This window comes from Lonchura striata, chromosome 7 (genome assembly GCF_050655825.1).
Source record: "Lonchura striata isolate lonStrDom1 chromosome 7, ASM5065582v1, whole genome shotgun sequence".
Lineage (NCBI taxonomy): Eukaryota > Metazoa > Chordata > Aves > Passeriformes > Estrildidae > Lonchura > Lonchura striata.
The window spans coordinates 28,178,259-28,192,553 of NC_140709.1; the positions used below are offsets into that span (position 1 = coordinate 28,178,259).

At 39.0% G+C, this 14,295-nt stretch overlaps 1 protein-coding gene across 4 annotated transcripts in view; it reads left to right on the top strand.

The window, feature by feature from the left end:
• Positions 1 to 3,093: 3,093 nt before the first annotated feature.
• Positions 3,094 to 14,295, top strand: part of BOLL (boule RNA binding protein) — a 28,032-nt gene continuing 16,830 nt past the window's right edge. For 2 of the 4 annotated variants that reach the window (XM_085584624.1, XM_085584626.1), the window contains exons 1-5: positions 3,595 to 5,569; positions 8,331 to 8,422; positions 10,555 to 10,609; positions 12,001 to 12,079; positions 13,923 to 14,089. In XM_085584624.1, the coding sequence (XP_085440750.1) occupies positions 5,408 to 5,569; positions 8,331 to 8,422; positions 10,555 to 10,609; positions 12,001 to 12,079; positions 13,923 to 14,089 (555 nt within the window). In that variant the 5' untranslated portion in view covers positions 3,595 to 5,407. Of the gene's footprint in view, positions 3,416 to 3,594; positions 5,570 to 8,330; positions 8,423 to 10,554; positions 10,610 to 12,000; positions 12,080 to 13,922; positions 14,090 to 14,295 lie in introns of those variants that run through there. The other 2 variants (XM_085584625.1, XM_031505318.3) reach the window with 2 other exon arrangements.

The following is a 14,295-nucleotide window of genomic DNA, read 5'->3' on the forward strand; positions in this document are numbered from 1 at the left end:
AGTAGGAACTAAAGACAAAGGTTAGAGAGAATGGTGGAGACTGAGAGGGAGTGAGAAGTTGGAGCTCATAGAGAAGAAATATGTGCCCAACCCAAGAAAGGGAATGTTGTGGGAAAAGGCCCTGCAATATGGAAATATCATGTAAGAGAAATACACCCATTTGAATAAATGGAAAACTCACCAGAAATTAGTAACTTCCTTCTGCTTTTTTCACATAGCACTGACCATACCTTTTACACAGAGGAACTTCTTAGGTGACCACCCTCTGTGCTTCTAAGCACTATTAACTGCCTTAAGAGGTCTCCTCCAAGTCCTTGAATACCTAAGATCTCTTGGGTTTTTCAGTTTGGGCTCAGGGTGTAGAGAATCCAACCACAAGCTTGTAAGATAAATCAGTGTGTACATTTTCATAAGATACGTATTTTTTCTTTTAATACAGTTGTGTATGCAACAGAGACAGAAGCCAATCTTCTAGTAACATCCTAAGAGACGCTTTTAGGAACTTCAGAGAAAGAAGTAAGTAATGTTTCATCAGGTACACCTTCTGACAAGGATATATTAATGCTTATATTTCAATGAAAGGATCTTAAAAGCTGGTGGGAAAACGAATATTGTTATACACAGATAAAAATAAGCAAAAGAAGGTAGCAGGTCTTTTCAAGGTCAGTGAATCAGTGAAATAGCAGTTTATTGTAAGGCACATGTATTACTCATAAAATATACTTGTCTTTTTCTGCCTGGAGAATTCTTTTCCCAGAATTGGAAGAATTAATTGGGAGAATTCTTTCTCCCAATTAATTTTTTCTCCCTGTTTTTCTCTCTTGCTTTTTCTTTGGCTTATTTTTCCTCAACCTCTTTCTCTGATGCTAAAAAAAAGGATAAAAGGTAAAAACCTACAGGAACCAGCATAGTCAGACTCTTGTTTTTTACTGCCTTTTTCCTGTCCAGCACTGCCTTTTAATTTGTGGGAGATAACAGCAGGGGAGATCACTTCATGCTGTATATATTGCTGACATGTGGAATCAGGAAAACCAGTTGCACTCCTGACTTCCTTTGAGAGTGGCTCCCTCAGCCAGGAAACAATTCCTTTAATGAAGCAGCCATGCAGTACCAGGGCAGCCCAGCAGCCTTTGTTGTGATATTCAAATCTTGTATGCATGGCAGTATTTTTTACCAGCTCTACTCCTAATCTTGCTACATTTATCAGTGTGTTGAATTTTCAGTGTTAAAGCATCACAGTAAAAAATAGCTCAATATTTTTCATTTATTTGAAAAAGTCCTATTTTTGTCACAACTGTCTTATTTTAAATGTAAATATCCCAGATTTGGTTTTCTTAACTAAAGGAGGAGGTATAATATAGAAGATACAACAATTAAAACTATGTAAAATACACTTTCATGTCTCTGAATGTTTGTTTATTCTTTCAGCTGTTCTCACTTTAAATTCCCCAAATCAAGACATGAAGCAAATGAAAGGCTTTGGCTATTCTGCCTTTCACATCATTAAAATATAGTGCTGTTCTCAGGATAAGCTTTGTTGCTGTCTGATAAATATTCATAAAATGAATGCAATTCAGCAGAGTTCTGTAATCTCACAAAGTACTTCTAAAAAATCTTATCAGCTCTGCTAAAATTGCCTTTACTTTTATATAATTTTCTTAGCTAAAAAAACCCCAAAAACCAATAGGAAGAGTTAAGCATTATATTTTTATATATTACAGGCACAGGATTATTAGAAACTTCTAGGATTGCGGTTTGTTATTCTGTGTGATAGGACTAATGTTGCAGAAGCTGATAGGTAGTGTAGCAACACCAAAAAATTAAGGAGCAGTGCAGAATCTCATAAGGACTACAAGTCTGTGCTGTGCCTCAGGGAGACTTACATGATGTGAAGGGCTGTTTGGTTTAGGTGGGATGGGTATACTGTACATAAAGCAAATACAAATATTAGAATCCAACTAAAATATAAGGTAGACATTTTCAAGATACTCATTCTTGAACGCTTTATTTTAAAGCACAAAAAAACCCATAAACCATGAGAGTAACTAATGATAGTAGTGATCCTGGCATTGAGTCTTGAAGTTGAGCTGTAGTGACTTAGCCTGTGCATGTTTGATCACTTTCAAAAACAGTTTTTCCAGTGGCACGGTTCTCTCAGTACACACTTGTCTGCATACCAGCTCCTGCTGTCATCAGATCAGGGGTTTTTATCAGGTTGCACATTTGTACCTGCATTGATTATAAGTTTGGCATTTGAATGACTCTTTTTACCAGACCTGTTTAATACCAGAGACAGTCTAAGGACAAAATGCATTTGTGGGTGGGATGAAATTATGGAACAGGAGAGCAGCTTGTAGTGCTGTTCAGTGAACGATCACAGAAGTACACTTCACACAAGCATTACTATTGGTTCTTCTCCTCCAGTTCACTAAGGGTGGAAAAAAGAATATTTTGAGTTGGAGTATTTTGGGCAGTGGTCATTATTGTGTTATTTTCCCGCTCTCTTGAGCAAACCAGAAATTTTATCTCCAAGGTCATCCCAGACCCACAGCTGTTTTCAAGCTAGTCTGCCTACTCAAGAGTCTTTTGGAGACCTCAGGAAGCCTCTTTGAGTTGAAATAGGACTTTTGTTTCACGTTGATAGCTGTTAAGTCAAACTATGTTTTGACCACCATGCAAATACAGCCTGGTAAGCCAGGTAACAGGTAACTGCCTCGCTGGGCATTTTTGTATTTCTCCCACAGAGGCCAGATAAAATGTTTTACCCTGTTTTCCACCCCGTTGCACGCCCTAGTCGGGAAGATAAACCCAGCTGGGATTTGTCTCCTGCCTCCGCAGGTGATGTGGAAATTGCTGGAGGGAGGTTCCTGGGCTGACTCAGAGCTTCCAAGCACGGCTCGGAAGGGTGGTACTGGCACCCTCCTCAGCGCTACCCCCGGGGAGCGAGGTCCACCAGGCCTTCCTGCCCCGCTGCTGCTGCGCGGAGGCTGCCGGCGCCTCGGTACCCGCGGGGAGGGCAGCGCAGAGCAGCTGGGCCGCCCGACGCCCGCCGGGGCCGCGGCTCAAGCGGCCGCGAGCCGCGGCTGTAACGGCAGCGCCGGGGCCTTGAGGCGGGGCGCTGCCGCGGCAGGAGCACGCCCGGCCGCCCCGTGGCAGCGACCCCGTGAGAGCATTCGGGGACTGCGGGCAGAGGGATTTGAGAAAGGGGAAGGCAGCGGAGGGGCGCTGGGGCGTGGAAGGGCCGCTCCGTCGCGCTCAGCGCCGCCGGCGGTCTGTGCCGGCCCCGCCCGTTCTAGGCCCGTCCCCGGCTGGTGCGCGTCAGCTGGGCGCGAGGCGGAGCTGAGGAGCACAGCGCGTGCCGCGAACGTGCTGGGGGCCGCGGCGGCTGCGAGGACCGATGGATCCCGAGGGCGCGGTGAGGAGCCCGGCGGGGCCGCGGGGCCGGGCAGCCGCCCCGGAGGACGGGAGGGCGGGAGGGCGGCGGGGCCGTCCCGCCGGGGCGCCCCGGCTCGCGCCCGCCCGCGCGGCACCGCCATTTTGTGTGCAGCGGCCTCAGGCTGTGGAGAAGCCGCTGGCGGCCCCGGGTGTGCGGGACACGGTGCCGGGGCAGCGGGGTCTGGCTCGGACCTTGCAGCACGCGGGCTGTGGAAGATAGAGGTGTTTAGGGAGAGAAGTGCGCTTAATCACCAGCCCTTCCTGGAGTTAGGTTGTCTGACCGTGGGTGTGTTCAGTGTAAAAATGAATATGGCGGCTCTGCCAACGAACCAGATGCACTAAGTAATCGATTAAAATATTGATAAATGTATATGTCCGTATTATTTGGGGAAATTAATAAAAAATAAGCTTACAGAGCAGTAGAAATAAATATTTAGAAGTAAGTGATGTGCTGATGGCACGTATTTGGTTTTTTTAATACTGTTTTCTTATTGCCACACTGTTGATAAAGAGGTGGTTATCACAATACAAATTTTAACACGTAACACTTAAAACCCACTGTGGTTTACAGTATTGTGAGTTCTTGAGTGGTGTGATTAATTCCTCCTTTCTTCCATTGAGGTATTTGCATTTCTGCCTTATTTTAATATATCAACTCTTAAAATATGTACAGAGACAATGCAGTTTAGGGTCTTTGAAGTAAGGAGTACGTTTCAGTTGTGCTGCTAATTGTTATAGTTGAATCTGGAAGTTTTTGTGCTAAAGACAGTTGCCAGATCATCGTGCAGTTGGGGTGTTGTATTTGGTGTGAGAGGTGGAGAATGTAACCTGCTTTGTCCCTCAGGAGTTCTTTGCTGCAAAAGCGAGTCCTCCTGGGGAGTGACTGTGTTGGCTCCTTGCCTACTACAGGTAGGGTTTGTTCAGGTTAGTACTCTAGAGTAGTATTCCCAGGAGGAGAGGTGCACACTAGATTCTCTTGAGCAGACCAGGTTAACAACCTCAGGTTTTCCTCTGTCTGTGTTTCCGTACATTCAGAAAGGACTTGTGTCTTCTCTAAAACTTAAATTGTGTGAACTAAGCTGGATTTATTGTCTTTAAGATATCCACAGTAATGGCATTAACCCATTACTTAGAATTAGTAGGAGTAACTGAAATATTAAATAATCCTGTTGGAGAAGTTAGTGACAATACTACATGGCTGCATTCTGGCTATCGTCTACACAGTTAGGATTGATTTTGTAAGGCAGTATTATTTTGTTTTGAAAAGAGTTTACAATTAAACTGTTTCATGATTTGCAAGTGTAAGCATGCTGGAAGTTAAAACATTAGCCAGGCTTCACCAAATAATGGTTTCTATGACATCCCATTGTGTTATATCCTTTTACTGGGGCAAGAGCAATCTGGTTGCTCTTCTGCAGAGGGAATTTCTGTTCAGACCACTGTGTGATGTGCTTGTAGGCCAACAGGGTGTTGAATTAAAATACCAGTCTTCAGGACCTGTTCTCATTGGGTGTGTGGAGCTTGTTGATTTCATGTGGCGGAATTATGGGTGCTCTGCACTTAGAAAATGAACTGGAGGTTGTTGCAGAGAATAGTCGTACAGCTGTGTGTGAGAGTACAGATTGAGTTTAAAATGTCCATTCTATATAGGTTTAAAATAAGGACTTTTAGTAGAGAGATCTATTGTATAATAGAATTTATAACTGAAATTTATGCAGCAGGGTGCTTTGCAAATTGAACCAAGATTGGTGTCCAGTTTAGAAGAGGTTTTAACACTGGACTTCAGACCATAGCGTATTCACTAAGTTACTGAATTCATAAAGATTGAGCTTGTGTTTAAACACTGAACTACATTCTGAATAAAAATACATGGTAAATGTTCAGCATCTGCTGTGTCTTCTGAAAAATTCTGTATGTATTGTCTGTTGAGAGTTGTTTCATTTACTGATAAATAACGTGTAAGATTTTGAAAATGTTTTCTTTGAATCATCAGGCCACTGATCAGATGCAAACAGAATCTTTACCTTCATGTCCCAACACTGCGTCACCGGTGAGGTTAAATAATCTGATCAGTTCTCCAAGGTCTGGAACAGTTATTCCAAATCGTGTCTTTGTTGGAGGAATCGATTTTAAGGTATTCTTCCCTCTTTTTGCTGCTAAATTGTAATTTATAACTGTATAAAAATCACCAGGGGAAAAAAGAGAGACACAGTCATGTGTATTTGTTTAGTTGGCAAGTCCTCTTCACTTTAATGGCCAAACCTACAGTAGAGAATAAAGCTTTAAGCCTTAATTTGCATAACTGTCCTACAAAGATCACTCTGTACACCTAGCTGCTAGAAGCTTTTGACACTTCTTCAGAGTTTTCTTTTTTCATAGAAGATAGCTTTTGTCATCAGCAGAGCTGATGGCAGAAAAGCATGTAGAACATTTTGTTTATGTCTTCCACTTAGTGTAATTTAATAAACTGTCACAATGTTTCATAGATCCGTGGCTTTTGTTCCTCTAACACTTCTGGTTCACACAATGAATTACAGTGTGTATATTCCTCACCATAGTAATTTTCTTAAACGCAAGAGTTTGTTTTTAAAATAAGTACATAAGCTTCTCTGGGTATTTTGCAGTATTGATCTTAATTCCTAGAATGCTCCTGCCTTTGTATATTCCCTAAAATCTTTAAATAGCAGTGAACATTGCACCAGTCTTACCTTGTTCAGTTGCTTTTGTGATAAGCTTAAGGTTTTTCTCTCTTCCCACCTTAGATAATTAATTAAGGCATTGACTTGCAAAACGTGCTTCGTGCTTCGTCTGTGTAGCTGTTGCTTTGTTCCTATCAAGAGCATCTTCCCTGCATTAATCCTCTTAGGCTGAGACCTTTTGAGTACTGACTCACTGGAAGAGGAACAAGAATTGATAATTCACTCAGGCTATTTTGCATAACAAATGCAAGAAATTCCAGAATCTTCTCGTTTATTTGGCTGAGATAATTCAAATAGAGAAGTTCATATTTTAAGATGTACAAGACCTTCAGTACATTTGGACTTTATTAAAGTGGCTTTTTGCACCAATAGTAAACAAATTTCTGGAGCTATGAAATGACCTCTCTTGCTCTCTTCTGTTTTCACTGCAATTTCAAAGGTTAATCTACTTTTCTGTCTAACATCAATATTTTTATTAATTATCATACTTATTGTTTGTTTTGAAGGGTCTCTTGGTTCAGTTGCTGATACTTCAGAATTTATTATGGAATTGTATTTTCAACAGCAGTTTAAGTATGTTTATAATCATAAAGAAGATGGATTTTTTTGCAGAGGGGAGAGGAAATAGAAGGGATGAAACCCTCTATGGCCATTTTAGTTGCGCTTCCATTTGATATGATTCTTTATATCAAATACAGCCTTAAATTTCTGATCTAGTCCTCATAGGGTTTATATGTCAGTCTTGAATTGCTTTCTATTGGCAATCTCATGGGGAAAAGTATTGGGGGTATTTTTTTTTTAAGTCAAAGGTCTTATTCAAGTCACCTGGGGTGATGCAAAAGCTATTGACTTTATTTTTGTGAGAAAGGGAAACAGTTAATCAACAAAAACTTAACTTGCTTTCTAACAAGCTCCTTTATGATTTTGTCTGTCACCATGGCAGTGATTCCTATTTTTAAGAGGAAACACCTGGTCTCTCAAACTTAAAGAAACAATTCAGCAAGGGAAGGTAGAGTTGGGAGCATTTTCATCTTGGTCTGAAGAGCTCTTTCTTTAGTGGTGCAGCTATAAGTTTCTAAATATTATGTTTTTACAGATGCTTGCAGATGTCACTGTGCATCTTAGAACAGCATTTCCTTTTATTCTTCAGCAATGCACTGCTCTGCACATAAACCTTTGTCTTTCCAAATTCATAGTTCTGTGTAGCAAGCCCTTATGTCCTTGGGTAACAGCTTGAGCACCGAATGGTTTCAACTTGGATGAGGCACATAAACCTTTGATGTGCTGGAGAGGATTCCCTCCATTTTATACAAACACTCAAAGTCATTAACTTAGAAGTAAAACAGTACTTAGTATACGTGAAGTTAAGGAGAAGTATAGATGAATGGTGTGAGCATATAACTGTGCTTTTCCCGGTGTTAGGTGTAGCATTAACTAAGGGCTATGTAGAACAAAATTTAAAACTCAAATGTGATGCTTACTGCATCATATGTGATATATGCTTACATTGTAAAAAAATACTCATACAAGGAGAGGAGTGTTCCCAATGCTTAGGCGAGTCTTTACATTAGAAAGCTGTTTTATTCTCTGCATACTTGGAGGGGGGCAGTTCCTTCTAAGTTGACTTAGACCACTCTCCACTGAAATAACATTTTCTTACTTAGAGTGGGGAGTTCGTGTAGTGGGCCTGTACATATTTGCAGACTCTCATGTTAAAACCACTTCAGAAAGAGGGATCATGGTATATTCAATGGGTTTGATCACTAAATCACTGTGGTTTGAGGGGATTTATGTGACCTGTGTATATCTACATGCTCTGCTGTGTTGCAGTTGAAAGTATGGCAGTGATTTTTCATACTGTAAACTGCTCTAGCATGTAATTAACATAAACTAAAATTTGGATCTAGTACACCTGCTTCATTGATCTGAACTGTAATAGGACAGTTGTTACATAAATCTACTAATGAGAAGTTTCTAGAATTATTGTTGAATAATTAATGCAGTAATTAAGTGAGCCCTGAGGCTCATACTTGCTCATTCTTCTGTGTTGATATGCAGGGTTATAATTAGTTTGTAGCAAACTTCATCCAAAATACATCCATTAATAGTCTTAAGGTAAATATTGAACTAATTAATTGAATAACTATGCAAACCAACTTTAACATTTTTTTTTCCCCTCTTGATTTACTGTACTAGACTAATGAAAATGACCTGAAGAGATTTTTTGCTCAGTATGGCAGTGTGACAGAAGTGAAGATAATAAATGACAGAGCTGGAGTATCAAAGGGGTCGGTACAGTAGAATAAGTGTATTGTGGAAATTGAAAATAACAGAAAGCTGACTATAGTATATCTGATTGATTTCCATAGCTCATAGTATTTTATCATTGATGTTTCAGTCATCTCATGTGTGCAGAAATCTGTTCTTGCCCTTTAATATCTCTATATAAATGTCTAAAACTCTGTTAGTCATGTTGTTATAAGATGAAGTTATATGCAATTAGGACAGAATCCATAGTTTCCATTTTTTCAGGTTTTCTTTGTGACTAATACTGGAGTGCAAGGTTATTCTAGCAAGGTTATTTTATTATTAAATATATTTGTATTACTGAAAGCCAGTATGGAAAGGAGCCTAAAGTGCAAGAAAAGCTTAGATACATCTGATTGTGCTGGAGTGCATAGCAGTAACAGATTTTTGTGTGAAGATTTTTGAAACAGTAGCATAGGGGACAAATCGGATCACTTACAACATGAGTTAAATCATGATTACTTACAATGGAGACAGAGACTGGAAGTCACCAGTAGGAGAAATGACAAAGAGCAAATACAGAGAAAGATTAAGATTGAATAGTAAAATTATTGCTGTAACCCAAAGGATGGTGATGTAAATGAGATGGGGAAGTGCACTGCCAGAGAAGGTGGGAAAGAGGGCTGAAGCAAACAGGAGTGTGCATGCAAGTCCACCTCTAAAGTTATCTCCTGAACAGTAAGGACAGTTTGATGCTGTTAGAGCTTAATGTGTATCAGCAAGTTATGTGCACTTGCATGACTTCAGAGACTTGGTCCCAGATCTGTCACCAAGCCTCCTGCCCTTTTAGTAAATTCCAGTAAGTATCTGAGAATTGCAGTGTGTGTGTCCATGTAACACATAATTATTATGCATTATGATTACCAACATGTCTCACAGCAGATATGTTGGAAAATAATTACTTTCCATGCTGTTAGGATTTCTATTGAGCTCCAGGCACAGGCTTTGTTGCTTCTGCTAGACAAGTGATTTTAAAAACTTACAAGTTTGTGATTACATTTATTACTTTATTGTCCAGACAGTCTACAGAATGAAAAGTCTGTGTAGGTAGGATCCCAAGCAGGAGAATATTTTGTCTTCTTTTAACTTGGAAATGTTTCCAGTTTAGAGAAGCCAATACAAGAAAAACCCACAAATTTCAAAGTACAGCTGGTCAGATGTATTGAACGTCTGTATTAAAATTAGCACACAAATGCTCACAAAGAATGATAACCTTGTATTGCAAAATCTAATCTGGTGGTGGGAGAGGCAGAATCTCATACCTTCTGTAATGTGACCCTGAGAAATTAACCATAACCCTAACAAATCATGTGTACAGAAATACACATTTCACATTTCAAAGATTTCAAAAACATTTGAAATTTAGGAAGTTAGATTTATTGGAGGGGGGAGAAAGGTGTTTTTGGTTTTCTGTATATGTGTTGTGTACATTCAGATAATTGCTTTGCACTGGCAGTGCCACCAACATTACTCTGGGAATAAATTGAGGGGGTTGGAAAAGCAGTTCTGAGTTGAAAGCCTGTTTGATTTATTGCAGCTGTTAGAAGAGGTATGATAAAAGACACTATGTCACGAAGTATGAGAATTGCTCCATCCTTGACCTCCACAGAACTCTTTTTAATGCTAATTCTGTTAAGAATTACAGGAGAATTCACAGATAATGGCTGCATCACTGCTTTTTCTGAGAACTCCGTTTAAAATAATGAATTGTGCTTGTGGCAGTGGGGAGCATTCACAATTGTTGGTGAACTAGGTGGGAGCTATACTATGAATTACAGTGTAATATTAACTTTGAAAAAAATCTCAAGTGTCTCATCTTTGGTCACCTCAACAAATGAAGGGTTTAGATCAAAATTTTTGTTCAATAGCAATGAAGGAATTTTAGACATAGGCTGAGTAACAAGAACAGCTGGTCATTCAGTGGTGTATTGCCACATACTTGAATGTAATTTAAAAGGTGCTAAGAATGCAATTGTTAATTCAGTCTTTACTTCCAGAGGTTTTATACCCATTAATTTACCTTGTAATGTCACTTGTACTGTACATCAAGTAACTATGTGCTGTGTTTGTAAATAGAAACTTCAGAGGCTTAGCTTCTGTCATTTTTGTTTAGGTATGGCTTTGTTACATTTGAAACCCAAGAGGAGGCTCAGAAGATTTTACAAGATGTAAGTGGCAGTCCCCATTGTTGTTGTCTCTTAATTGAATTAATTACTTTTGTACCAGACCTGAGTACTCTGGTCCTCTGTTTGCCAAGTTGCATTTGAAGATAAGTTTGGTCTGATAGTTAAAATTGTTTAAAGAGATCTAAGGTAAGATTTAGAGCTCTAAGATAAGATTTATACTGAGATATTCTGGAACTAAGGAAGGAAATTCTAGTTCACAGTACTACTTTTGACTTCAATATATATCTTTATTTTCTTAGGCTGTAGTATATGTAGAGTTATGAAAACTTTATCCTTCACATTCCACTGCTGTCAAGATTTTTTTTGTGGAAATTAGAAAGATAACTGCTGTCTTTTATTCTGCCATGTTGGTTTGTCAACCTTAATTTAATTCTTTTTCGTAACAATTGGGCTCCCTTGAAGGCTTCAGTGATGTAGCTCAAGTAGTTTAATTTTTGCTTCTCTTAGCTATGTTTCTGTCTTGATGCTCCTTGTAGAGCCTCCCTTGAGACATGGTCAGCTCTTGAGTTCATTTGGTTTTGTGAAATATGTGCTCTTGTATTTTGGGTGGAACGTATTGGAGACATCTGTCAGTCAGAAGTTACTCATTCACAAGAGGGTATCAATGTGCAAGTTAAAAAAAACCCAAGAAAATGGGATCTGACACATATGCAAATTGCCTTCTCACAATTAGAAGGCTGGTTAAAATGTTGAAAATTCCAAACTTTTGGTTTAATTTAATGGAGCTAAAAAAGTATGCAAGCAGCCAGCTTCTTGAGTCAGCTGGCTGTCTTGCTCTGGCTTTTTTAAAATTGCTTTATTTCTCAATACCAATGGTACTGAGTACCATTTTGTAAATGGTACCATTTTGCCCTTTTTGCAACTGAAAGGCTACTCCATGTAAAGTCTTACTGATGTTTTACTTTGCCTACTCTAAATTCCTTAATTTAGATGTCCTACAATTTTATCATCTTTTTCATCTTTGCACATTTCTATTTCATATTCATCTTTAACCTCATGTAGCATCTAGGTATTTTTCCATCTTCAGCTGAGTTTCTAGGCTTCAAATTTTATATTAAATTAATGGGGTTTTGTTTTTTACTCTTGAGTTTTTAATATGAAATTCTGATTATATGCTGATTTTTTTTTTCTTTTGTCCTACTCTTCTATTTAGAGTAATGTCTCCAGAACTTCCTTTTATGTTGCAGTCTACTATGTGTAGTATTAAAAACAGACCTTTAGGAGTTTCACCAGGTTCCAGACACATATCCTAGGATCTGGTTTCAACATAACTGCTCTCTTGCTCAGTGTTTCTAACCTAGTAAGTTATTTTTAAGTTCTCAGATGCCTAGATCTATGTAAAAAATAATAATGTTTTATTTCTTTAATTCTAGGCTAAAAAACTCAACTATAAGGATAAGAAATTGAATATTGGACCAGCAATAAGAAAACAAGTGCGGAGTCCTAATGCTCGTATGTATTTTTACTTGCATTTGTGTATTGTCAATATGAATATAAGTTTTTAACCAAGAGGTACCTGGTCTTCATTTGCTCATCTTCATTCTGAAACCAGAACACAGAAGAACGTTGATTTAATCCTGAAGTTTTCTTTTGTTTGTTGTGCTCTGTTAGAAGTGGTTCACATGTTGTAATGCTGTTGGTGCAGACACGCTTGCTGAAGACAGGAAGCTTGCCTCATCTTCTGCTTGTGCCTAAGTATGCCCTTTTCCCTTGGGTAAGTGTCTGGGTTATTATTTGCCCAGGGGAAATGGAATACTTGTTCCAACTCTATAGTTTCTTTGCTCTAGAAATTATTCAGTATAATCTTTGCTCAGTCATCATTGTGAGAGTGTATGCCATTTTCTTGCTGTACTTTATTTCACTTTCCATCCTTCACTTGTATTTTCTCAGTTGTGTTGCCTGACTTATGGAAGCTCTTGTGGGAAGAGTCAACTTGTGGGAGTTGACTTTCATAATGAATGTGTAAATTGATAGAAAAGGTGTGTATCTCTGTGTTTTGAGACATGAGGCAATAGAGGTGTAAACCAAAAATCTTTTAAAAAAGGTTTTTAGAGAAAGCTGCTGTGTTCTTTTGAGGTCTTTATTTGTGGACCTGTTCAGCTACTTGTTGTCTCTTATGCCTAGGATAGATCTGTGATACAAGATCATATTGGCATCCAGACACATTGTAGGGCCTGGTTTCATTATGTCTGCTCTCATGCTCAGTGTATCTCAGTCACCAGGATGCTTTGTCCTACTGCAGCTCTTGGGCTTGTAAGGCCAGAACACCTGGACTTAAAATGTCACTGTGGAGCTGTGGATTCCATCACATTCCACAGAATCGGAGAGCTGGACAGTAAACTGTAAGCTCTTCTGTCATAGGATCATTTGGGGTGAGAGCTTTGAACATACTTGGGAGAGCCACTTGGTTTGCTTTTCCCCAGCATCAAAATGTATTTTTTCGTCAGTGAGTTTTCTGTGTTTGATGAGGAAGATTTCTTTTTTCTTTGCCAGAAACTTATTCAACACTGGCAGAAAGTTTGTGAAGTTTGTGCAAATTACTTGGTAGCTAGTGGACAGGATTGCTGGCCATGGAATTGTGTTGATCTCATCTGAGATACCAGTAAGTGCTATTCTAGATTGCTTACTGGAGCTAAAGCAGCCTTTAGTTTTCCTAAGGCATGCTTAACATTATCCTAACAGACATCTTAGCCTGTCTATGGGTAATATTTCAGCTGTGTTGTATCCAGGTGTCTTAAGGCTTTTCTAGGAAAAAAGTCAAACTCTTACTATCAATAAAAGCTCTTGAATCTCTGTGGGACCCTTGGTCTTCCACTGAGCATTCTGGTGATCTCTGCAGTGTTCTGGCTGCTCATAAAATGGCACTTCATGGTGGTTTTTACCTTTGCAAGGCAAAATGAAAAACTAAACTTACTCGATGTTGTTTATACTGTGTTCTTCCTGATTTTTTTTGTGTACTATACTACTATTTTGTGATTTCAGTTTCAGTTACAGAATTAATTTCCCCTTTTTTTTTCTCTCCAGAAATCTCCCTATATTATGTGTTGTGTTTAATTATTTGTTTGGATGTCATCTTCTGCAGCCTTTCCCATCTAGCTCTGAGGACATCCTGTGGCCATCTGCTTTCATTATTGTGTTTGAGAGGGAATTGAGATGGCATTAGACAAGCTGCTCCATGTTCTTTCCTTTGAATGTTTTCTTTCTGTGATGATAAAAAGTGATCTTCTCTTTTTTCTCATGGTGTACACATCTGAAAAAAGTTATATGTAAATAAGTTTTAAAATATTTATTCCAGGTTCTGCTGTGACACCACAAGCTGGTACAATGTATGCAACTACTCCTGTATCACCAGAAGCTGGTACAATGTACTTGACCACTTCGAGTGGATATCCATATGTTTACCATAATGGAGTAGCTTATTTTCATACATCTGAAGTCTCTCCTGTTCAGCAGCCATGGCCAGTAAGGAATTTATTTTGGTATTTATGTTTTTCTATGAACCAGGATAGCTGAAGTGTTTTCAGGTTCCCTTCTGCTTCATTTTCTTCAGCTATGCCTCATGCTAGATGTTTAAATGGCTTCCTTATTTTAGACTTTATTTTGTGTTTCTTGGTTTGCTGTTTTTTTTTAATAACACTTCAGTTTATTTTGTTTCTACAAAGCACTTT